General features: G+C 54.5%; 1 protein-coding gene across 19 annotated transcripts in view; it reads right to left on the reverse strand.

Annotated features, from left to right (window-relative positions):
- MAPT (microtubule associated protein tau) overlaps positions 1 to 25,798 on the reverse strand; it is a 42,884-nt gene that overhangs the window by 9,020 nt on the left and 8,066 nt on the right. For 3 of the 19 annotated variants that reach the window (XM_064733477.1, XM_064733473.1, XM_064733468.1), the window contains exons 2-11: positions 15,829 to 15,917; positions 14,514 to 14,600; positions 13,416 to 13,502; positions 11,896 to 11,961; positions 8,656 to 9,477; positions 6,646 to 6,692; positions 5,588 to 5,797; positions 4,047 to 4,173; positions 3,541 to 3,591; positions 2,873 to 3,138 (exon numbers count right to left, since the gene is read on the reverse strand). In XM_064733477.1, the coding sequence (XP_064589547.1) occupies positions 2,873 to 3,138; positions 3,541 to 3,591; positions 4,047 to 4,173; positions 5,588 to 5,797; positions 6,646 to 6,692; positions 8,656 to 9,477; positions 11,896 to 11,961; positions 13,416 to 13,502; positions 14,514 to 14,600; positions 15,829 to 15,874 (1,809 nt within the window). In that variant the 5' untranslated portion in view covers positions 15,875 to 15,917. Of the gene's footprint in view, positions 1 to 2,872; positions 3,139 to 3,540; positions 3,592 to 4,046; positions 4,174 to 5,587; positions 5,798 to 6,645; positions 6,693 to 8,655; positions 9,478 to 11,895; positions 11,962 to 13,415; positions 13,503 to 14,513; positions 14,601 to 15,828; positions 15,918 to 24,189; positions 24,211 to 24,280; positions 24,332 to 25,798 lie in introns of those variants that run through there. The other 16 variants (XM_064733479.1, XM_064733475.1, XM_064733471.1 and 13 more) reach the window with 12 other exon arrangements.

Below are 25,798 nucleotides of genomic sequence, written 5' to 3' on the forward strand. Positions count from 1 at the left end.
CAGCTCCAGCTCCGTGCCAAGCAGCACAATCCCCTTCTGGGCCAGGCACACCCGGCCTTGGGCAAACAGAATTAATCCTGGGGAGCAGGAGCTGAGCATCCAGCAGTGGGAAAGGACACCCAGCTCTGCTCTGCACTCACACTCCCTCCACAGCTGCAAAGAGAAAGCCAGAAATGCTGCCAGGGATGCAGCCCCAGGTCCCATCCCAGGGATGCAGCCCCAGCACAGGGATGCAGCCCCATCCAAGGGATGCAGCCTCAGGACAAGGATGCAGCCCCATTCAAGGGATGCAGCCCCAGGACAAGGATGCAGCCCCAGGACAAGGATGCAGCCCCAGGACAGGGATGCAGCCCCAGGACAAGGATGCAGCTCCATCCCAGGGATGCAGCCCCAGCACAGGGATGCAGCTCCATGCCAGGGATGCAGCTCCATGCCAGGGATGCAGCCCCAGGACAAGGATGCAGCTCCATGCCAGGGATGCAGCCCCATCCAAGGGATGCAGCCCCACCCCAGTGCTGTGGCACATTCCTAACAAGTCCCTGGTGGCTGGGAAGGGCTGGGGCCACATGGCCACCACTGTTAGCACATTCTGCAGCCCCAGAGCCTTCCCTGCATGCTGATCTCTGTGCTCACAAAGCTGCCTCCACCCAGGGCTTGTTTCCCCCCTGGCTGTGTCGGGAGCTGCCCTGGAGCCACCTCAGGCACCTGAGCAGCTCCTCCAGACAGCCCCAGGGTGGAGACAACCCCTGCTCCTGCCCCACACAGCCTGGAGTGCCTTCACAGCCCCCAGAGCTGTAAATGCAGGTGACAAACCACAGGTCTGAGCCTGTGAGAGCCCCCAGCAGTGTCACCTTCCCCAGGGCTGAGCAGGCTCCTGGGCTCCATCCAGCATCCCAGCCCCAGCCTGCTCTGCCAGGAGAGCTCCCTGCAGTGCCCAGGCTCTCCAGCACGGAGCACCATGGCTGTTGGTGTGTGCCTCCAGCAGGATTGTCCCAGTTTACACCAACTAATCCACAAATCAGGGCCCAGCTGTGCCAGAGCCACGCGGGGTGATGCAGCCACAGCACGAGTGCTCAGACATGCAGCAGCACAGCAGAGACCCGGCCTGGCTGTTCCTCTGCCTGCCCAGCCTGGGGTCTGCACAGAGAGCAGGCTCCAAACCCATTTCTGATCAATGCCTGGGATCAGCCCCTTCTGCTCCAGCTGCAGCCTTTCTGCTGGGAGCACTCTACAGAATCCCCAGCAGAGCATCCAGCCATTGTCCCCTGCAAAGAGCAAGGGATTGTCCCAAATTGAGCTGTCCTTACTCTTTCAGCAGCAGCAACAAGCAGAGAGGGGGGAAAAAAAGCAACTTTTAAAAGCTGGATTTAAAAAGAACAAGCATATAATTTAACTGTTTTCCAGTAAACAAGGGCTCCTTCTAAAATCCCTGGAGAACAGAGTTTGTGGGGGTGGGAAGAAAAACCCATGTCTTGTGCTAAGTGGGCAGGAGGGCTGAGCCCCCCCAAAAAGGACTCTGCGCTCATGTGCTGCTGCCTCATGACCAAGAGCCCTGCCCAGGCTCCAGAGCCCCCCTGGATGGTGGCACAGAGCCAGTGAATCGCCAGCCACGGCGGGAAATGCCTGGCAAGGCCATGGAGAAGCAGGCTGCCATTTCCCAGGATGCAGAGGAGCCAGCCCAAAGCCTCCCCCCCATGCCAAAGGGGAGCATCCAGAGCCACCGAGGTAGCTGCTCACACAAAGTGCCATGCACAGCACTCAGGGAACGTTTGTTGTGGCTCTGCAAGGTCTGCAGCCAGGCAGTGCCACCCCAAGGACAGGCAGTGCCACCCCAGGACAGGCAGTGCCACCCCAAAGACAGGCAGTGCCACCCTTAGAACAGGCAGTGCCACCCCCAGGACAGGCAGTGTCACCCTTAGAACAGGCAGTGTCACCCCAGGACAGGCAGTGCCACCTTTAGGACAGGCAGTGTCATCCCCAGGACAGCCAATGCCACCCTTAGAACAGGCAGTGTCACCCCAGGACAGGCAGTGCCACTCTCAGGACAAGCAGTGCCACCCCCAGGACAGGCAGTGCCACCCCAGGACAGGCAGTGCCACCCTCAGGACAGGCAGTGCCACCCTTAGGAAAGGCAATGTCACCCCAGGACAGGCAGTGCCACCCTTAGGACAGGCAGTGCCACCCCAGGACAGGCAGTGCCACCCTCAGGACAGGCAGTGCCACCCTTAGGACAGGCAGTGTCACCCTTAGGACAGGCAGTGCCACCCCAGGACAGGCAGTGTCCCCTGCCAGGCTTGCAGAATTTAACCCAAGACCCTCATTCCCAAGCCCAGAGGTCACTTTGCTCATTAAACAACTTTTCTGGGAGTATTGAAAGGATAAAGTGCCACCAGTTCTGGCCGTGCCACCCTGCACTGTGTAGCACAACACAACCCCAAACCTTGCCAACAGAGCTGGATCCAAAACCCCAATGTGGGCAAAATGAGGGGTCTGAGCCCGAGACCCTCAGAAGGAGCAGACAGACCCTCCTGTGCCCTGCTGCGGGCACAGGGTGGCACTCACAAACACAGCCCTGACCCTGCCACCCCTCAGGGCTGCAGCTCACAGCCTGCTGGGCATTGGCACCACCAGGGAATGCCATTCCCCCATGAGATCCTCACCATGAGCTCTCCATGAGCTGAGCAAGGAATTGCAGGCCAAGCTGAACAAGGAATTCCAACCCCAAAAACCCTTCCAGGTGGAGCGGAGCCATGCTGGAGCCCTGCCCATGCCCATGCCCAGTGCTGCAGCTCCAGGGAGGCCGTGCCAGCCCAGAGGGAGCCTCCAGCACACGCTGTCCCCCCCAGAGCAGGAGCAGAGCCCGTGTTTTTACCTTGCCACCTCCGGGCTGGTGCTTCAGGTTGTCGGTGGAGCCGATTTTGGACTTGACGTTTTTCAGGTCGGGCATGGGCGCGGCGGCGGGCGGGACGCGGGTCTTGGCCGAGGCCGGCGACTTGGGGGGCGTGCGGACCACTGCCACCTTCTTGGGCTCCCTGGCTGGTGGGGTGGGCAGAGAGGGGGTGCGGGAACGGCTGCCCGGAGTCCCGGGGGAGCCGGGGCTGCTGTAACCGCTTCTGTCTCCGGACTTGGGCTGCTCACCTGCAGTTTGCACAGAGCACGGCCCCGGTCAGGACCCCTCCCCTGCTGCCCCTGGGGGGCTGCTCTGCCTCGTCCCAGAGCCCACCCAACAGCCCAGCGCAGGGGGAGGCTGCTGGCTGCGCTCTCTGCTACTCCGTTTTGAAGGCAAAAACTGCGATTCAAAGGCAATTTCCTAATTATCCCAGAAGGAAGATGGTCTCCACTGCCTGGATCGTCAGTAAGACTCCCCACCCGAGCGTGGCACGGACAAAAGACACTCAGAACCACTTTTCTATTAGAAATTTGGAAGCGCTTTCACAAAATTATTTTCTGCAATTAACTAAGGCTGATCGCTGAGCAGCTTAGCACTGTCCCCAGTTTGAAAAGGAAATGAAAGAAAAAAAGAAGACCCTTAAACATCACCTTTCTCAGTCTTTGCTGCTGCAGGAGGTGGCTTTTTCTGCTCCTTTCTGCCTGTTTAGTGAATGAGAAAGATGCTTAAACATAATAAAGCTGGAAAATTAATTGATTTAAGGTTTTATGCAGCTCTGGTTAAGTATGAAATATATGTATACATCCAGTGAAATGCACCATTTTAATGGAAATTCACAATGCCTGATGCTTTCTGGGGTTTTCTTCTCTGAGCATAATGGGCTAATCTCCATTCCTGTAATCGAAGAATTGATCCTCTTGCCCCTGCTCTTTGCGAATATCATCAGAGAGAAAACGAGCAGATGGATTAAAAAAAAAATGGAGCTGCCTAAATCTTCCAAATTTGAGGAAATCCCACGGGACAAAGCAATGGCCTCTGCTACACACCGGAGACTGCAGGAGCACAGGCACTGAGGGAGGGCTGGGTTTGCCATGGACCCCTGGCACTGCCCAGCAGCAGCACCCAGCGCCCGGCACGCGCTGCCACCGTCACCTACCGGAGCTGGGAGGGGTCTTGGGGGCCGTGGGGGTCTTGGCCGGGATGCGGGTGGCGTTGGTGGAGTTCCGCTGCGCCTGCCCCGCGCGCGCCGCGCCCGTCTTGGAGCCACCGCGCGCCTCCGGGCCCTGCGGACACAGCGGGGTCAGCGACAGGGTGGCACCCCTGGGATCAGTCAGGGACAGGGTGACACCCCTGGGATCAGAGACAGGGACAGGGTGACACCCCTGGGATCTGTCAGGGACAGGGTGGCACCCCTGGGATCAGAGAGCCAGGGACAGGGTGGCACCCCTGGGATCAGAGACAGGGACAGGGTGGCACCCCTGGGATCAGAGACAGGGACAGGGTGACACCCGTCAATGAGAGAGACAGGGACAGGGTGGCACCCCTGGGATCAGTCAGGGACAGGGTGACACCCGTCAATGAGAGAGACAGGGACAGGGTGACACCTGCCAGTGAGATAGCCAGGGACAGGCTGGCACCCCTGGGGACACAGCAAGACATCAGGGACAGGCTGGCACCCCTCAATCAGAGAGCCAGAGATGGGCTGGTACCCCTCAGAGAGCCAGGGACACGGTGCCACCCCTCAATCAGAGAGCTAGGGATGGGCTGGCACCCCTGGGGACACAGCAGGACATCAGGGACAGGGTGACACACCCCCATCAGAGAGCTAGGGATGGGCTGGCACCCCTGGAATCAGAGAGCCAGGGACAGGCTGGCACCCCTCCCACTTTTCCTTGGGATTCCCCACACCTGGAATGTGCCTGTTCACACCTTGTGTCCCACACCCACAGGCAGGGCACAGGAAAGGCTGTGACCTTTCCCAGGTGAGCCCTTGGCTTTAGCTATGCCATGCACCGCACCCTCACACCTGGCTTGGCCACACCTCTGCTCTCTGAATTTCTTCCTTTGGTTTTCCCCGTTCTGCCAAAATTTTGTACAGAAGATAAACTCTGTATTTATGTATTTATGTATGTAATGTAACACATGTATGTAAAAATACAGCATCTGTGACTGGCACAGGGTGCCCAGAGCAGGATCCCTGGCAGTGCCCACGGCCAGATGGGACAGGGCTTGGAGCACCCTGGGACAGTGGGAGGTGCCCCTGCCATGGCAGGGTTGGCACTGGATGAGATTTAAGCTCATTTCTGACCCAAACCATGCCAGGTTCTGTGTGACCTGCACCCCCTGTGCTTCCCCCATGGGTGTGTGGATGTGTCTGAATGGCACAAAGGGAAAAACCTCAGGTTCTTTTCACCCTGCAGGATTGGCCATGGAATGTGCAGCACCTGCAGCTCTGGCACAGCTCCAACCCACCTGTGAAACACACACAGAGCTGCCAAAGGAAGGGCACAAAGGGGCAGGGCAATGGGGGCACACCTGCAGCACGGAGCCCTTTGTGTGCTGTGCCCTCCCAGCACCAAACCCGGCTGCAGGGAGCACATTCCCCTCTCCAGGGACAGCGAAGGGCCTGCAGCAGCCAGGAATGCCAGGAACGCCTCCAGGTGCTGCCCTGGCCTCTGGCCCAGCCCAGCCCCTTACCTTGGCTCTGCTTTCCTGCATTCCTGTGCTGGCAGGCCGGGGGGTGGCAGGACAGGCTCGTTGGGAGGCACTGGCAGGGCTGCAGGGTGCTTTGGAGGCACTGGGTGCTTTGGAGGCACTGGCAGGGCTGCAGGGTGCTGCTTTCAGAGGGGCTGCGTGCTGGATGGGGGCAGTGGAGCCACAAGGGTTGGCAGGGCAAGGTGAGGATTTCTTGGACGTGGAAATGAAATGAAATAAAATGGGAAAAAAAAAAAAAAACCACAAAAGAAAATCAGCATGGCAGGGAAATAAAATGGGATCGGCGACATTAAATGGGATTAGAAGGTGCAATACAGAGCTGGGCGTGGGGTAGGGACTGCCAGGGCTGTACATAGAGAAATAACCAATTTCAGTGTTAGAAAGTGATTCTGTTCCTCATCTTTAACTCTTCACCCGCTGCATTTCCCCTCAGCTTGTCCATTATCCCACCCAGGAACTAACCAGGATAATGGGCAGCTGAGCTAAACCTCCTCCAAATTACCAGTGTGACAGATATTGTTTAACTTCTGGGATTTACCCATTACTAAACTCTGTTCCTCACCCACAACACAACACAGCATCTTTTTGGGGTTATCCTGGGCAAGCCAGGAGCTGGATTTGATGATTCTTGTGGATCCCTTCCAACTCAGGATATTCTAGAATCTGGATTATTTAATTTAATGTTTTAATTCCATGTTTTGCTCTTTTCACAGTTATGCCTGTCCCCAGTGCAGTTTTGAGCCTGCCCCAAGGTCAGCTGCTGCTTTTCAGCCCTGGGCTGATAAAATGCTTTCTCCAACCTCCCCCCCAGGCCCATGAGCCACGTGCTTGGTTCAGATTTGGATCATTTCCTCACCCTCAAAGAACCCATGGATTGCACCATCCAAACCCAGGGGAGGGAAACAAAAATAAAAACAAATTTATTGTTTGAAACAAATGGAAAAATGGAACATAATGGGAAGGTTTCCTGAGAGGCAGGAGGGCAGGAGAGGAGCCAGAACATGGACAGGTGTCACCCCTGGTTTTGGTTTTTAGCTTACCTTGGGTTTCTTTTCATCAGCTTCGGTCCCTTCCTTGTCAACACGACCTGACAGATGGAAACACACAGTTACACCTCCTGGGACTGGTCAGAAACTCCAGACCCTGCTGGGGGTGTTCTCTGTCCCTCAATACTGCTCTCAGAGATGTGACAGTGCCACCACCTGCTGCAGAAACCCCTGCACACCACATTCCTCCTGAGCCAGCAGATGATGCTGTGTTAGTCAGCACTGGGGACCAGACACGCCAGGGAGGTTTGTGAGGGAGAATTCCGCCCAGATTTCCACCCAGCTCCTGCAGGATCCATCCAGTTCAGCACAGAAAGTTCCCTCCAACCCTCTGGAACACCCACTTGTTCTAACGATTACATAAACAGAGACCCAAACTGGAGGAAGCCCCAGTCCAGCAGCGCTGTGATCTCATTTAAGGGGTTCTTCAGTTGGTGTTGCAGAGCACTTTTACCCCTGGCTGCTGTTAATTCCCATCTCTCCTGGCAGGCTGCTCTCTGCCTCCCAGCACCGTGCCCCTTCCACCTGGGTCAGCCTAATCAGGAGATCAGGAATGGGGAGGGGATGAAGTTTGTACTCCGAGGCACTCACAACAAAGCCATTTTCACCCCCATCTTCAACTAATTGGGAGGAGAAGCTGCTGGTGTTCTCCCCAGTGCTGGGAAACTCATCCTGGGGGATCAGCCCTTTCCTGATGACATGAATGCTGTTAATCCAGCCCTGACCCCTCCCAAATTCAGCTGAACCGGAGCCAAGCAGCCACCAAGCATCTCTGCCTTTAAGGGAATACCATTAAATAATTGAACTTTTCCTCCTGAATCAGAGGCTGGCTGGCTCTGGGCAGTGCCTCCCCACCCTGCTGTGGTGCCAGGCTCCAGTGCAAGCCATGCCAGTGCCTGCAGCACACGAGGGAAGCTGCACGCTGCAGATCCCACAGGGAGCAAGGAGAAATGAGTGATGAGCTCTGGCTCCAGGGGAAAAAGCTCCATCCACAATTCCTGCCTGAGCCCCAAGCCCAGCAGCATCCCCAGGCCAATGGGAGCAGCCAAGCCAGCCTGTGGGATGTGTGGAGCTGGGGGAAAAGGCAGAGCTGCCCCCAGGACCTGGCCTGGAGAGCCAGGGCTGAGGTACAACAGGTGAGACACCAGCACGTCGTGTCCTGCTGCCCTGGCTCCTCACCACAGCTCCCAGTAACCTGCCTTTGGCCACTGAGCTGGGCCCCTGGGGCATTCCTGAACCCAGGAGAGGTGGAGGACACAAAGGAAAGGTCTAAGGGATGCTCGAGCACTGAGTGGTGAGCTCAAAGCTCTACCCAAGGCTGCCCTCCCAGCCCCACACAGTGTTCCAATGCCTCACAGGCAGCTCCTGCTGGGCCCCCAGAGCCAGCACTGAGCTGGCACACCCAGGGACACCCATCCACAGCTGGGGTGGCAGCAGGATGCTTTGGAAGAGCAATGGACATGCCTGGCAGTGGGAAAAGGCCCTGCTGCCTCCAGCAGCAGTCAGCAGCGATATTCAAGGGGAAAGTACAAGAAACAGGAGCAGCGTGGGAGCTTTTCCATGGTTAGACCTGCCATCCTTGCCTGTTTTCCTCCTCCCTCCTCTTTAGGGAAGCCAGTCCCAAGAGTTACTGGAGCAGACATGCAAACCAGATGGCACGTGTCCTGCTGGAACAAGCTGCACACGCCAGGTGAGCCCCACGCCACCATGCCAGAGCCACGTCCGCGTCCTCCTCTTCTCAGGTGGGACTTAAGGCGCCCACCCAACAGATCCAAGGGAATCAAAACAAAAAAACAGGTGAAAAAAGCATGATTAGGGACACGGCAGCACCATGCAAGGCACGGGGAACCGCAGCACAGGGGTCTGTCAATCCAGGCCAGGATTGAGTGAGGAGGGAGGGCAGGCAGGGAGCAGCAGCGCTCTGGGTCAGTCACAGCTCCAGGCCAGCTCCAAGCAGCAGCAGCAGCAGCCCCGGTGGCAGCACTGCAGTGCTGGAGCACACACCTTTGAGCAGAGGGACACGGCTGCCCTTGTCCGTGGCAATCCCAGCCGGCTTCCTCCGGGGCGGCCGGCGGGCCCCCGAGGCTGGCACAGCCTCTCCCAGGGCAGCACCTTCATCCTTCACACCATCTTCTGCCTCAGCAGCGAGTTTGGCCGTTTCCAGCACGGGCCCAGAGTCTTCTCCCTCCCTGGGCTCAGCCTCTTTTTGGGGGGCACTTCCAGAAGGCTCTGGCAGGGGGGTGTCTGCACCTCCTTCTCCCCCCAGCAGCTCTCGCTTCTCCTCTTGGTCCTCTCCTGCTTTATGTGACTCAGCTTCGCCCACAAGTGCCTCTCCTGGGGTGTCTCTGAGGACACCTTTGGACTTGTTTTCTCCATCAGATTCTTCACGAGTCTCCTGGGCAGCTGCTGGCCACGAGCCCTTTTCAGGTCCTGGAGAAACGCGCTGATCCACGAGGGAAGGCAAACCCTGCCCAGGAGTTTCATCAACATCCCGCTCCTCATCCCTCTGCCGTCCACCAGAACCTTCCTTGATGGTGGCTCTGGCACACAAAGGTCCATCCTTGAGGTCACCTGTGCCTCCTGCTCCTGCCAGGCCCAGCTCTGGCTCTGCACTGCTGCCTCCAGAGCCTTGGTACATGTCCAGGGGGATGGGGATGGTGACCTCGATCCTGGTGGGAGCTGCTGCTGGAGCCTTGGCTTCACGGGGCAGGGGCGGCTGCTGAGGGCCCAGCCCCTGCTCTGGGGGCTGGCTGGCACCTTTCTCTGCCTCTCCCACACGCTCCTGAGGGCCAGGCTGGAGCTTGGCACAGCTCGGCTCGCCCGGAGCTGGAGACGTGGGGTGTGAAGCATGGGCAAGAAATTAGCACAGGCATGTCAAACATCACGGAACGGGAGAGATTCAGCATTTCCACTGGCAATCAAGGGTAAAAGAGAGTCCCACCCCGCCCCACTGAACAGACAGCTCACTCCTGGAGTGGCTTTTGCCTTTAGAGAGCTCTGATCCCCACAGGAATCAGGAACAGCACCTGAGATCAGACTCCTGCTGGGTTCACCCTGCACTCCTTAAGCTGGTTGAGCTGTAGAGGTCTCCAGAAGCCAGGAACATTCCCGTTTTCCCCAAAACCACCACTGGGCCATCAGTCTGGTGCCTCTCCTGGGGTGTCTCTGAGGACATGCCCATTCTCATGCCCAATGAGAACATTCCCATTTTCCCCAACACCACCACTGGTGCCATCAGTGCCCATCTCTTCCTGCCCCAAGGGCCAGAGCTCTGCCCTCCCTCCTGACCTCACAGAGCCCTGCTGGCCTCCCCTCCCCTTGGGAGATGCTCAGGCACACCCAGCCCTGGCTTCAGGGCTCAAACCAGCTCTGCCCTGCCCTTGGATCATTCCCACTGCCCAGGAGCTTGGGAAGGGCACTCCCATGCCCTGCCAGAGCAGGGCAAGGACTGGGGAGAAGAACGTGGCTGCAGCCACAGGGCCACAGCAGTTTGGGACCCCTGAGAGCTCCAGTGCTGCTCTCTGCCATCACTTGGGCTGGGTGACATTTGAACCCCAGAACCTGAGGCCACAAAGGCAAAGATTTGTCTGATTCTCTTTTCTTTTATGGTGTGTATGTGTGAAAGAGGGGATTCTGTTCTGTCACTGCTCTGTGTGTGACACAGATCTTTACAATCCCACCCCACAACTGCTGCAGGAAGCCAGGTCTTCAAATTGAGCTGGAGCTTTTCTATTGGAAACCCTTTCAGTTGAAGGAAAGATGCCCTGAGCAATGGAGGATTCACCTGGGTACATTGCTTTGGAGCCACCAGCCCTGGAAGAATGTGCCTCTTGCATTATGAGCTGGTTCAGCTTCAAGGACTCTTTGTCTGAGCACTGATCAGGTAAAGAGCCTAAATCAGAGCCCTGAGATCACAACTGTGGCTTTGGCAGATTAACAAACAAGACGGAAACAAGAAAAGATGAAGTCAAGACCGACTTGGTCTTTCATCAGTGTCCTTCCTAATTAAAGAGAATATCACAGTTAAGTGAAATAACCAACCCAAGACCTTGTATGTGACAGCTGAAAGATGCCAGGACAAGGCAGAAAGGGCTTGGTAAAAACCTGGTGAGAAACAGCACTAAAACCAGGGCAGAGAGAACTTCAACCCCTCCACTAACAATCCTGATTTCTTTTTTATAACGGAGCCACTATTTCATATTTAGAAGAGCCTACAGTCCAAAAACCACTGGCCAGGCAAGCAAAGGTTTTATTCTAATTGCAGGGAGCAGAGTGCACAGAATTGTGCTCATCTCTGTGTGGAAAGCAACAACAACCTGAATTCTGCCCTGAGCTGAGAAGGCAAAACCTATTTATTCTGTAAAAGACATGGATGTCTAAGTGCACTAATGGAGCCATGAAGAGGAAAGACACTGCTCAACTGCATTTGTTGTGTTTGCTGCACAGCAAACTGCTTCACAAAATGGCTTTTGAGTAAGATTTTAAGCAGCACAATAAATCAGTGCTGTGGGGTGCAGTGCAGGCAGGACAGAAACAGCACAGGGACTCTCAGCCCCTAAGTCGTCCCCATGGAATCAAACCAGCACTGGGGGCTTTGGGAAAACCAATTTTCCATCAAGTCTGAACTGAGGGGAGTCAAGAGAAACTTTCCAGGTAGCCAAATGGTCCCTGGGTGGTTTTCAGCCCTTCCAAGCAGACACAAAATGAATGCTGTGAGAACAGAACAGAACACTCACTGCCCACTAGGCCTGCCTTCCTCACCCACATTCCCCAAGACTGGGATGAGGAGAAAACTCCCTTAATGTTGAAGCCAGGGTATGAGTGAGCAGATTTGAGTCCTGTTTTACTCTAGAAAGTCACAGTAATTAAACAATTTGCTGGTTTCATGTGGGAGAACAGGGCCTGCACTGCCTCTGCTCAATCTGAGCAGCTCCTCTGGCCCCAGCACATCCCAGCTCTGTCCATCAGCTTTCCCAGCCTGGAGAACACCCTGGTTTTACAGCTGGACAAACAAACACCGTGACTTTGACCATCTGAGAGGGAAATGTGGTGTATGAGGAGCTGGAATGAGTGTGCTGGAACATCCCACGCGTGCATGGCCCTGCTCTGCCAGGAGCAGGCAGAACTGCACAGCTGCAGAGCAGGGCACAGCATTTCCTCACAGAACAGAGCCCCCAAGGCACCACCAACCAGCTGCACACGTGGGCAGCGCCAGCTGGTGCCAGGGGCAGACAATTCACCCACCTTGAGTGGCATCTCCTGCAGCGTGGTCCTCCAGGTTGGGAGTGGCTCCCACGCCCGCCTCCTCAGCTGCTCCCAGGCCGGAGAAAGAAGGGGAAAAACATGATCAAAACAAGAGTTAAGGTGAAGTGCGTGGAGGATGAATGTGCCTGCCTGCTGAGGCTGCCCTGCAGAAGGAGCAGGATCTCTGCTGTACCACAGAAAGGAGCAGGATCTCTGCTGTACCACACCGACGATGGATCTGGGTAGCTCTGTTCAGCCCCTGCTCTACAGAGCAGAGCAGTGTTTCACCAGCTTCCACATCCTAAATGGCAGGTTAGCACAAGCTCTTCCAGGCAGAAAACAGGCTGTTAAGGAGCAAGGAAACTCATGGATGCACATCCTCTTCTACCCCCACCTGGCCTTTACATGGCCAGCAGCACTCCTGTGAATGTCTCTTACCTGAGCTCACCTTCTTGGTGTCTGTGACCCACCTGTGAACCCTGCCAAGGCTGTGTGAGACCAGCAATTCCAAGCCTGACACAAAGCTAGAGAAATCCTGAACTTCAGCACTACAGGTGCATCAGAGAAGCATGGTTTTCTTCACAGTGATGATGGTTTGTCTCCACCAGCATTTTTTTCAGTTTATTCTATGGCTACTTTCAAACTAGCTTAAACAGTGATATTGGTATGCCACAGTTCTCCAGTCACACTAGCACTTCTTCTGGTTTCTCCATTATTTTCCAGGCAGTTCAGGACACACTGGGACAGTCAGATCTTGCACCAGAGCCCCCGTGTTACAGCCCAGGGCTCTGCCAGCAGCTCAGGGACTGGATGCAGCACAGAAATTTCACTGCTGTGAGTTTGTTTCAGTGCTTGGCACTGGCAGAAGCCCTTTTCTACCTGCTGCTTTTCTCAGGTCCTGTCTGATGCTGCCACTGGCTATGGCACAGGGGACATGTCCCCATTTCTCACACAGACCTGCCCTCCCGGATCCTGCTCTCCCACACACAGTCCCTCCCTGCTCTGCCTCTGGAAGGCCCATCCTTCCCTGGAAAACCAGGGAAAACCAGGCCCAGGTGCAGTGAGTGCCCACAGGGCTGAATCAGTCCCTTCACTCTCTCTGCATTACCCTCAACAGCGCTGCTGCAGTGGCCTGGTTTTCACCTGCCACTCCAAAGACACCACGGGGCTGGGCAGAGCCCAGGAGCTGCAGGACAGGCACCCAGGGGCTGCTGGCACAGCAGCAACCCAGAACTGCAGGTGGGAGCCTGGAGGTGGGAGCCAGAGCCACCACAGAGCCACCAGGCAGAAGGATGGTCAGATGTGGAGCAGAGGAAGAGAGAAGAAAAGGCTGCGAGCTCCCCGAGGATGGGGAAGGCAAGAGGACAGCTCTGAGTGAGGAATGCTCTGCAGAAGAAGGAAGCAGCACCGGGAGCAGCGTCCCTGTGAGAGGTTTGGTGGTGCTGTCTCACAGCACCGACCAGGCCAGCTCTCTGCTCTGCCTGCAGCAAGAGATGAAGCTGCACCTTGGTCTCCCTCACCTGTGGTTCCTTCTGGGATCTCCCCGTGCTGTTCCGCACCACCCTGCTCCTCGTGGTCTCCTTCCTCCACTAAAGGTGCTGTGGCATCTGAAAAACAACACAGCTTTCACACAGCTGCTGAGGGGCAAAGCCCTCTGGAGGCCAGGACGGGCCTGAAGAACTTTCTGCTGCTCAGAGAAGCACTCAGAGCTGGTGGAGGGAACAACTGAGCATGGCACAGCAAAGCCAGAGCCACGGGGACACCGTGAGCTGCCCCCTGGCACACAGCGTGCCACAATGTTCTCCCTAGGCTTCTGAAGGATTTTTGGCCTTTTTGTCCAGAAATGCAGCACTGAGAGCAGCCCCTGGTGCACAGCAATGCTGCATGGAGACATGGCTGGGCTGGAGCAGGACAGAACAGCTCCCCTGACTGCACCAAGCAGCCCAGGGTGGCTGCACCGTGCTCTGGGACACAGGGACACCCAGCTCCACCTGGCTGCTTGTCCTGGCAGCCCCACTCCAACTGCAAAGCAGGATAACATCCCCTCCTGCACCAGATGGGTTCTGTGTCCTGATTTCCTGAGGCACTTTCCCAACAATCACTCAGCCCACGCCTCCAGTGGGACAGGGCTGGGACTGCTCAGCATTTCTGCCCAGCTTTCATTCCTTTCAGAATAATTCTGCCAGCTAAAGCCTCTACCTCACCTCTTCAAAGGCAGATTCTTGGGATTAAAGCAGCAAAAAGTGAAGGTAATTACAACAGTGAGCAAGTCTCTGGAATGAGAGCCTTTCTACCCACGAGGCACTCAGGACCTGGGGAGCACAGTGACACAGAGCTGTGTCACTCCACACAGGACTGCACTGCCAGGGCCTTGCAGAGCCCCTGCAAAGGCTGCAGGACACAAACCACCAGCATCTTCCTGAGAACAAGTCACCTTTCTGCTTTCCAGCCCCCTCTGCACCTCATCCACCTCCTTCAAACACCACTGGCGATGAGACCAACAAAGGGGATTCTCCTCCTGAGAAACCCCACCAGGACACGGCACGGGGACTCTGTGGTGAGGTTGAGCACGACCCCATCCATGGTGGTTCCCAAGCAGAAAGTCAAAGAGCTCCCACCTTCCGTAGTTGGGGTGCTCTTAGCGTCAGAAGTTTCAGAAACAGGCTCATCCGATCCATCATCGACTGGTATCTGAAGGGGATAGCCTGGAAAACATTCAAATACTTACAACAAGTCCTTGGCTATCACCTGGGGCCTGGGGTTACCAACTGTCATTGCCCAGAGCCACAGCTGCAAGAAGCTGCAGCTGGAGAGTGAAAACCACCTGAGCTTAAAGCAAGCAAAGCGTGAAAATGCCAACCAAAAGCGCCAGGGTGACCACCAAAAGGAACAAAAGGAAACAAAAGAAAAGCCCGGTGAACCGGGCAGGCAGAAACAGCAAAGCATGGCACAAGCAGGCAAGGAGATCTCAGCAACATAAGAGGAAAGATGTGCAGCTTCTGAGCCTCTGTTGTCCTCTCCCTCCCTCCCAGAGCAGGCTGAGCACTGCCAGGACTGCAAACCGGCCCGTGCTTGTGACAGGGCTGGAGCAGGACAACGTTCTGTGCCAAGAAACGGTGGCAAAAGTCCTCTGGAAGAGCAGGGCAAGAGGCACAAGTCTCCCCTCAGCAAGGGTGCGGGCAAATCAAATAATGAGAGCTGGGAAAAGTGATGTGGGGAAGAAGAAGCGAAGTCCCTGGGAGCCTGTGGCGTGTGAGACAAGCTGAGAGGAGCTGTCGGACCGCAGTGCTGCAGAGCCAGGATGAATGGAGGCTCTGGATGCTCTCCAGGACAGAGGCCATCCATTTATCAGGCCAAAGAGGCGTCCAAAGCACCTCAAGAAAAGGAAATTAAGATGATGTTTACATGGAGCATAGCCAGGAGTGAGTCCCACCAGGTTTGCTGGCAGTGCGGGTTTCCAAGCTCAGCTGTGGAGCACGGTGGAATGAGAAAGGAAAAACTTCTGAAGGAATGCAGGTCTGAAATATGGTGAGGAAGACTCTGGCATGGCCCCCACTCCCAGAGCTCCCTGCTCAGCTGTCCCCAGGTCCCTGTGCAGGTGAGGAAAGCAGGCAGCAAGCTGTGACCCCAAATAAGTGACCCCAAATAAATCACCCCAAATAAAACCAGTGCCGTGTTTCCTGAGCAAACTGAGGAGTGGACACAAACACACACTCGCAAAGCTGCAGCAGTGGGATCCCCCCTAGGCTGGGCTTGTTCTGCTCCACGAGCAGCATTCTGCCATCACTGTGCATGTTGGAGCACCTTGTGGGCTCCCTGTGGTGCCCTGGCTGACCCTCAGTGTCCTTCCAAGGTCCCCTCACACCACCAGGGTGTTCTCCCTCTCCCTCCTTGGCCCAGGCAGGTCCTTCAGCACCTCCTGGACGTGCTCACCTGATGAGAAGTGTTTTTCCTGGCCAGGTGCGTGATCCTCCATCATGGTGGTGTCCTGAGGCTGCTCTGCCACCTCTCAGCAAAGGTACCTGAAAAGGGAGAGTAAAAACTGACACCCATTAGGCAAAACCTGACCCAAGAGGAGCCAAGGGAAGGTCTGGGCAGTCCTGCACAAGCAGAAGCACGTGCCAGTCACTGCATCCCTCACAGCACACACAGAGGCAGCTCCTGCCAGCTGCATTCAGGTTCCAGGAGTATTCAAGATGTGCCAAGCAAAACGAGCACCCTGGTGCACCCAGGACGCTGCTCTGGCACAGCTCTGCCCCTGAGAGCAGCAGGGTAAGTGCTGGCTGACTCCTGTGCACGCTCCAAACTCTGCATTTCCCAGTTTAACCCGTCTGCCAAGAGCTGGGTTTGCTGGTGAGGGGTGATCCTGCCGTGGGAGGGGATCCTTCCATCCCTGTGGGCACACCAGCAGGGATACACAGCTACCACAACACACCCATCACCTTAAAAACCACCCAAAAGTGACAAATGGGGGACACCAGGACTGTCCAGAGATGGATTTCGGACTCTTTGGGGAGAGGGTCTGGCTCAGCTGTGGCTGTGAGGGGACAGCACAGCCCCTGCTCTAACCCCAAACCCCTCCTGCAGGGCTCAGAGAGCCCCAGCACAGCACAGAGCAAAGCAAACAGGGCAGGGGTGGGAGCAGGAAGGTGCCAAACCTCCCAGCCATCGATCTGCAAAAGGAAATGAAACCTCCAACAACCATTATCTGCCCCCGGCGCAGGGTGCTCTGTGCTGGATGGACAGACAGAGCTTTTAGCTAAGAGCTGGTTAATTACAGCCACTGGCAGTGATTAATAATCAGCTATTAGAGTGATCACATGCTCAGCAGTGGAGCTCAGGTTTCCAGCAGCAAGGAGGAAACTTGTGGTTTTGTCTGCTGGCAATAAATTAACTGCATGTATGGAACCACACAAGGGCCAGTAACCAGATCTCTCACCCGGCTTTTTTTAAGCCTTAGCAAGATGACTCTGCAATTTAATTACTGCCTTAGAGAGCTACAAAGCCATTGGACAGGACTGGAGAACCAAGGCTGCGCTGCAATGAAATCACCCATAAAAATGGAGGTATAAAACAAGAAAGAATTAAGTATCTAATTTTTGCTCTAATTGGTGGGCCCTAATTTTTTGGACATATGGCTGCCAAGTGCTGAAAGGATCATATGGATTATATCCAGGCCTCATTTTGCTGATGCTTGATATTATTTACAGCACTGAAATACTAAAACATTGCAATTCTCCTGGGCATGCAGGGCTGCAGCCTGGGGGAAACATTGCAATTCTCTATGGCTGCAGCCCAGGGAAAACCCTGCACTTCTCCTGGGCATGCAGGGCTGCAGCCTGAGGAAAACATTGCAATTCTCTATGGCTGCAGCCAGGGGAAAACCCTGCACTTCTCCAAGGCATGCAGGGCTGCAATCTGGGAGAAACATTGCAATTCTCTATGGCTGCAGCCAGGGGAAAACCCTGCACTTCTCCTGGGCATGCAGGGCTGCATCCTGGGGATGTCCTTGCAATTCTCCTGGGCATGCAGGGCTGCATCCTGGGGATGTCCTTGCATTTCTCCTGGGCATGCAGGGCTGCAGCCCAGGGAAAACATTGCAACTCTCCTGGGCATGCAGGGCTGCAATCTGGGGGAAACCTTGCAATTCTCCTGGGCATGGAACCTGGGGAAGTCCTTGCACCTCTCCAGGACATGCAGGGCTGCAGCCTGGGGGTGTCCTTGCATTTCTGGGCATGCAGGGCTGCAGCCCTGGCGCTGTGGTTCAGGGCTGGTGTCCCCTGCCTGCCCTGGCCAGCCAGTGCCAGGGCTCTGCAGCACAAAGGCAGGGCCAGGGCAGTGCAGAGCAGCTGGGATGCTGCTCCCTGCCTGTGCTGCTCAGGGCCAGCCCCCACTCCCACCATGGCACGGCACAATGCGGCTCGGGAGGATGCTGACATTAATTTTTCAGAGACGATCTGAGAGGAAGAGCTGCCTCCCTGTTACAGGGGAAGAAAACATGACTGAGAGCACGCAGGTCCATCACTGAAACACTCAAAGCCAGCTGCAGCCCAGGGAACGCCCCAGTGCCCCTTCCTTCAGACACAGAGGCCTGGATGGCTCTGGAGAGCAGAAACATCTCCCAGCAGATGGAGCACAGCGCCCTATGCTGCTCCTGAGAGCCCCCCGTGCCCCAGCCACCCTCAGAGGGGAGCAAAACCACCTCCAGCTGGCACGGGAGGGAGGGAAAGCCTCAGCTTGGCCTTGGGTTTTCACTCAGGTAATGAACTCCTATGACCAAAGGGAATTTATATCTTATTGAAATTCTAAATTCCAATTCTCAAAGATGGACTGAAAATTCTGAAAGAAGCCCACAGTGATAATCCTCTTTGTTTTTCCTTTTGAGTGGGGGAAGGGGAAATCCTTCTCGGAGAAAAACATAACATCAAGGGGGAAAAAAAAAAATTCTAAAATATTCTTAAAAATGTAAAACCAGCCCCGCCTTGAAGCAACGGCTCAGTGATGCATAATTAGAGCAAAGAAAGCTGCACAGAGATAAACTTGAACAGCACCCTCCTCGTGGCAGATAAAGCACAAACCCTCCAAAGGACCTTATCCATCCCCAGCAGAACCATTCTCCTTAACCAGGGACACTATCTAAAAAGCAACAGCCCATCCCATAATTAACAGCTCCTCCACACCTCACATTTTCCAGACTTCCTGGTGTTGGAAGGGAACTCAAAGCCCATCCAGTGCCACTCTGCCATGGCAGGGACACTTCCACTGTCCCAGATGCTCCCAGCCCCAATGTCCAGCCTGGCCTCGGGCACTGCCAGGGATGCAGGGGCAGCTGCAGCTGTGCCAGGGCCTGCCCACCCTCACAGGGGAGAAAATCCTCCTAATATCCACTCCAAACTATCTCAGTTTGAATCCATTCCCTTGTCTCATCACTGCAAGTGCTTGGAAATATTTCCCAATATTCCCATTTCTCATAGATGCAGGAAGGCCACAATTAGCTCAGCCCAAAGCTGCTCTCGGTCCCCAGCCCCACATCCAGACTGCAGCAGCAATTCCTGCCCTGCACCAACGAGGCAGCAGGGCTGGGCACAGCCAGGACATCCCAGAAGAGCCCTGGGGAACCCAAAACCCCCACACAAAGCCTCCAGCACCCTCAGAGCCCAAACTCTCAACCCTTGGGCACAAAGTGGGAGGGAGATAAAGCCCAGGCTGCAGACAAGGTGAGCCCAAGGTGCCCCATGGAGGAGAGGGCAGATCCAGGAGCACCCAATCCGTGCCAGGCACCACCAGCCCTGGCACAAAGGAAGGGGGAACAGCCCCCCAGAGCCCCTCAGTGGGCACAGCACAGGGGACACAGCCAGGACTGTCCCCAAGCAGGGCAGGGACCGTCCCAGGATCACAAGGCTGGACCAGGGGCTCGATTTACACAGCCCAGCCCAAAATAAACCCGGCCTTGGCAGAGCTGCCTGCGGGTGCTGCAGGGGCCCCGGGGCACAGGGGCAGGAAAATACAGGAAAAGGAAAGGAAATTTCAGCAGCAGGAGGGTGAGACACCCGGGGAGATGCTGGCTGGAATTGCACACTCTGGGACTCACCACTGCCCCACCAAGCAGCTCCACCCCTCATGCAGCCACAAAATACCCTCAAAATACCAAAAAAATACCCTCAAAATACCCAAAAAATACCCACAAAAAACTGACAAAATGTCCACAAAATACCTTCAAAATACCCCCCAAAAATATCCAAAAAATACCCAAAAAAAATACCCAAAAAAACCCCAAAACCCACCCAAAAATACCCACAAAATACCCTCAAAATACCCAAAAAATATCCACAAAAAACTGACAAAATATCCACAAAATGTCCACAAAATATCTTCAAAATACCCCCCAAAAATACCCCAAAAAAAACCCCAAAAAACACCCAAAACTCACCCAAAAATACCCAAAAAATACCCACAAAATACCCAAAAAATACCCACAAAAAAACCGACAAAATACCCACAAAACACCCAAGTGATCACCCAGGTAACTCCCAAGCAGCTCCACCCCTTATGGAGCCACAAAATACCCACAAAAACCTGATAAAATATCCATAAAATATCCACAAAATACCCACAAAATACCCAAGTGATCACCCAGGTAACTCCCAAGCCTCTAGGCTATTGTCTCCTGCTCAGCATCTTCCTTCCCCATTATTTAATCAGAAGGGGCACAAAGCACTCGCTCTTGTTGTCAAAAATGAAGATTCAACAAACACCAGCTAAGCTAAGTTACCTCTGAAAGGTGATCAAACACAAACAGGGCTTTAGAAAAGCTTCATTCCGTCTGAATTACATAATTAAAACAGAGTGACAGCACCGTGAAACAACATCGGCCTGAAAGGCTGTTCATAATTCATAAGCAACTTCCTTTTCATCTCCTTTGTGCTCTTCTCCAAGTACTGTTCTTCCCAGAAGCTGACAGAGGAAGGAATATGGACGATGATCTCATTAATTGCAGGCACTAATATGCAGTGAGCTGAGAAATTACACGGAATTTCAGGATGTCTACTCAAGAGGATGGAAAACTTCTTTTAGGTTCAAAGACAAATAATGCCTGTTGGAGCAATAGGACAGAGCTGCAAAAGAAATTGTTTCAAAATTGCATGTTTTCATTTTGCTTTTTGCTTTTAATAGTTATTATAGTTTATAGTTATTATAGTTTAAGTATATATATATAGTTATTTATATAGTTATTATAGTTTAAGTAGCTCCTTGGAGGTGTGAAACTTTTGCCCCTTTCTCCAGGGGCTGGACACTTTACATGGAGACACGAGATGGTTTTTGGGCTCACAGCAGAACAGCTTTTGGGGCACAGGAGTCTCACCACAGCAGCATGGACACCCATTTCCTTCTCCTGTCACTCCATTCCCCCAACACAGCCCTTGCAAATCAGAGCTGCTCACAGCCCAGAGCCCGGCCAGGGTCACCACAGGGGTCTCCAGAGCAGCCTCGTGGCCAGAGCAAAGCCAAGGAACACTCACTCACATGCTGGTAAGTTCCTCAGGGCTGCTGAGCATTAAACTAACAGAATTTGCCATCCCAAATCAGCTTAGGCCCAGTTCAGCAGCTGCCTCGGGGCAGGGTAGCAATTAGAGACCAGATTATCCAGCACAAAACCCCAGCCCACGGCCTGAGCTGCAGGACAGGGGAATGGGTTTGTCTGCACGTCCCCTCTGTGCCCCAATAAAACAGCTGTGACCTGCTCCACCTTCACCCAAAGCCTGAGCATCTCCATTTCCACCTGCAGCATCTCCTGGCATTAAATGCGTCTTCCTTCCCTCATCTTCCACCCCTTCCTTATTTCCTTCTCATTTCTGGCCTGGTTGACCTCACCAACCTTTCCTCCAGCCTTCCCCGTGAGCTCTCAGAGGGCATTTCAGGGAGGTGCTGGCACTCCGGATCACCCAGCTCATTCCACAACACGATGCAAAAATCAGGCTGCCCCTAAGTCCCCTAAGTTTAGGTAGATTAGAGCTCTGCTCAGCAGGGCTTACGTGGCAGCACAAAAGGAGGCAGCAGCAGTTTTAAAGCAGCCCCGTGCGCTCAGCAGGCTCTCTGCAGAGAGGGGAGAGAAGCCTCTTTGGCAGGGATTTGCCAGGCTCTGCCTGAGGATTTCTTCTTCCCACCCCCTGCTACAGCATCCTGCAGCTCCACCGAGCCCCGAGATGGTCGATGGGGGGATAAATTCCTCCTCCCCAAAATCCTGCTTGCTTGGGAAGCCTTTAAGCAGTTGAACACGTAGAGCGGATCAGAGAGAAGGCAGATCTTATTTAGCAGCTAATTCCCTTTGACTCTTCCCATCCCAGCCTGCTGCAAACCAGAGCCTCCCCGCTGCTGCTGCCGCAGGTTTAAGGCAGGCTCGACAGCCCTGGGGCTTGTAGCAGCCATTATTCACTGAACAGAAAGTGCTGGAAGGCTGATATATTCCCCAGCACTGCCTTCCCAAGGCTGTGGCTGCAACACCAGGCACCGTCACACACTGCTGCCCCAGCCACCAAAAGGGATGGGGAGAAGGAAAAGAGGTTCCCAAAAAATGTCCCTGGAGTTTTAATGAATTGAGGCAATGGATGGCACAGCAGCCGCTCTGCCCCATCGAGTGCCTGCTTTGCCCTGGCTGGCAAACAACACCGTGAGGAGGCAGAAATGGCTTTAGGAGAGATTGCACTGCCTGAAGGGAGGAAAGCAGACAAGCATCCATCCCCGCTGGCTGACACTGCCACACTCCCCTGGTGGCTCACTGGCACTGTCACGGGTGTGCCCAGGATGGGCAGCAGAGGACAGAGCTGCTGGCAGAGCACTCTGGGGACACGCAGGGCTCACCTGCTCTGGGGACAACTGCCACCTCACAAACACAGGGCAGCTCCTGTGGCCAGCAGGGTCTCATGGCTATCACAATCTTCCTCATTAACATGAGGCCAGAAACAAGCTGACAGAACTTATTTCATGCTCCAGTGGGTACCAAACCAGCTCCCAAGGCGGGGCCAGGCTGGTGGATTCAGAGCACCCCCATCTCCCCTAGTACAGCCCATCTGGGAGGGCACTGAGCACTGCTGCACCCATCCTGAGCTCCCTGACACGTAATTCAGCCAATCAAGGAGCTGAGAAATGACCCAAAAGTCACTCTGTCCGTGAGATACACAGGGAACAGCCTCACAGGACCACGGGTGAAACGGTCTGCATTGGACTGCAAAAACTGCCAGGCCACTGCTGTGCCAGCACCAGCCACCGCCCTGCTGCACCTGAGCCCCACCAGGTTCTGCCTCAGGCTTGAAAAAGACATTGTGAGACACAAGGTGTGTGTTTATTGCTTACTTTGATCTCAGCTGCTCCCCTTTCTTTGATTTCACAGTGCTGACAACGTTTGCTGCGCCCTGACAGAAGTTCTGTGAATATTCAATGCTGCCACATTAATGAAGATATTAAATATGAAAGATTCTTCATGCCACAGCTCCAGCCTAGTGAGCAATCCCAGCCAGAGCAGATGAGACACAACCAGGAGAGCCTTGTGGCCACTGATGTTGCAGGAGATTTTCTCAGGGCCAGGAAAACATTCTCCATGGATTGGGCCATCATATGTGAAGTTATTTTTGAGCTGTTTCAGCACATGGATAGAAAATAAAACGATGACAACGGCACCATCTGCTGCAGCTACTGTCACGCCACCATGGCTGGCATGGCTGTGGCAGCCACAGAAATCCTGTCCCAGGGGAGAAGCCAAGGTGAGGCTCCCCAGGGATCCCTGCCTTAATCCTGCAGGGTAAAATCCCTGCTTTCCTCCTGCAGGGTCCCATCCGTGCCTTAATCCTGCAGGGTAAAATCCCTGCTTTCCTCCTGCAGGGTCCAATTCCTGCTTTCCAATCCCTGCAGATCCAATCCCTGCCTTTCTCCTGCAGGGTAAAATCTCTGCTTTGCTCCTGCAGGGTAAAATCCCTGTCTTCCTCCTGGAGGGTTCAATCTCTGCTTTCCTCCTGCAGGGTCCCATCCCTGCTTTCCAATCCCTGCAGGATCCCATCCCTGCTTTGCAATCACTGCAGGATCTCATCCCTGCTTTCCTCCTGCAGGATCCCATCCCTGCTTTCCCATCCCTGCAGGATCCCATCCCTGCTTTCCTCCTGCAGGATCCAATCCCTGCTTTCCCCCTGCTTGATCCCATCCCTGCTTTCCTCCTGCAGGATCCCATCCCTGCTTTCCTCCTGCAGGATCCCATCCCAGCTTTCCCATCCCTGCAGGATCCCATCCCTGCTTTCCTCCTGCTTGATCCCATCCCAGCTTTCCCATCCCTGCAGGATCCCATCCCTGCTTTCCTCCTGCTTGATCCCATCCCTGCTTGATCCCATCCCTGCTTTCCTCCTGCAGGATCCAATCCCTGCTTTCCTCCTGCAGGATCCCATCCCAGCTTTCCCCCTGCAGGATCCCATCCCTGCTTTCCTCCTGTAGGATCCCATCCCTGTTTTCCCCCTGCAGGACCCAAGGCTGACTGCAGGAATGGGTTCCAGGGTGCTGTATCAGGGACACATCCCAGAGGAGCAGAGGGGAAGGACAGGGTGTCCAGCAGCGGAGCTGGAACAAACATTCCCAGCCTGGACCAGCCCAGTTCCAGCCTCCCCTACACTCCATGCACTGTCCTGATTTCACCAAGCCATCACTCCCAGCCACTTGACACCCCAAACTGGGCACCAGCCAGTCCCTGGCCCCCGTGCCCAGCTCCAGCTCCCCAGGGGTGACTGGCAGAGCTGGAATGCAGCAGGAGCTCACCAGGACACTCTGTAAATACAGAGGGAAGGCTCAGGCATTCTCGACACGCTGGTTCCTTAGCCTAGAAAGCAGCAAACACGTCAGATCTCACCAGTTTTCGGGGCTCCAGCAGGACCTGTCCTCAGCCCAGCAGCCAGCACGCCACCAGAGCAGGCTCTGTCACGCCTGTTTTAGCTCCTGTCTGGCTCTGCTGAATTATTTTTGTTTTTCATGACTCAGAGGCTCTTCAGATGAGGTCAAAAGTCACAGTGTGTTTCCTGAACATCATCTTTCATTCTTTAGTGCCAAAAGACAACAAACAATAGGACATTCATCAAGTGTCTCTGTTTTGCTTTTTATGTTGTTGCATAACAGCAGAAAAACACTGTTCCCTCAAATGTTCACAACTGTATTTACTAAAACGAAAAGCTCCATTTTTTTATTAAATCTGCATCAGGTCAGTAAGAAGATAAACGCAGGGGGGATGGGGGGAAAGCCTAATCTGGAAAAGCTCAAGAGAGAAAACAAACAAACAAACAAACAAACATCAGCAGGAGAGCTGAGGGTGGGGATGAGAGAATCCCCAATTTCTGATAGGGAGGGGAGGGACTGGGACACGCCAGCCCAGGGGAAGCAGGTGGGCACCCCAAAAGGAGCACCTGGGAGCTCCAGCCCTGCTCCCAGGAGTTGTTGATCCCACAAGGATCAACAAGGCACCAGTGCCTGTTTCTGCCCATGTTCTGCATGACACGAACAGCAAGGGACTTACTTGTGATGGGAGATGGCTGTGGCTCCCCACACCCTGCACAAGATCACACAATCTGAGAGCCAGAGCTCTTCCTTCTAACACAAAAACCCGACAGTAGCTGCATTTGTACCTTTATTTCTCCTAACAAGGGAGCACAGTTCGTGCTGAGGCACAAGACAAACGAGGGTTTTACAGTAAGGATGAGCAGCAAATAAAAACCTTTACACCAAAACATCCCTACTGAGCTCTTGGATGTCTCTCCCCAGCTGGTCTTTGCCCAGTTTGGGCCACTTGGGATGACAATCAAGCAGCAATCTGTCTTGTCTTGATTTTAGTTTTATGGGGCCGACGAGCAGATTTGAGCACAAGCAGATGCAGGCAGTGTGACTAAGTGACAGTCCACATGGGAACACGCACCATAAATTCAGCCTAAGAGTTGTAAAACCATTATTTCCCCTCCTAACCCAAAGGGTAAAGGAAGAGAAAGTTTAAAAAAAAAAATCCATAATCCACATGCACTTCATCTTCCCCAGGAATTAGCCCAGTTGGTGCCAATCTTTCTCCTCACAGGGATGAGGGAAATTGTCCGAATTTAAGCCTGCCCCAAGTCTCGGAATCCCAGCTCAATCTCCCCCAGTACATTAGTTAAAAATAAACGAGGTGCAATCAGCCTCCTCGGGGATTTTATTCTCTTTCAGCTCTAAATGCAGCTCTGCTGTCACATGTGTGCCATGTACAAAGGGGCCGCCTGCCTCCCAGCATCACTCCTGCCCCAAAATAATCTCACGCCTGCCCTCTGCTTACCAGGGCTCCATTCACGTTCCCGGGGGTCACGGGCTCTCTCTCAGTCACTAAAACAAAGGCTGGAAGATGCAGGGCCGC

Source organism: Zonotrichia leucophrys, chromosome 27 (assembly GCF_028769735.1).
Source record: "Zonotrichia leucophrys gambelii isolate GWCS_2022_RI chromosome 27, RI_Zleu_2.0, whole genome shotgun sequence".
NCBI classification, from domain to species: domain Eukaryota; kingdom Metazoa; phylum Chordata; class Aves; order Passeriformes; family Passerellidae; genus Zonotrichia; species Zonotrichia leucophrys.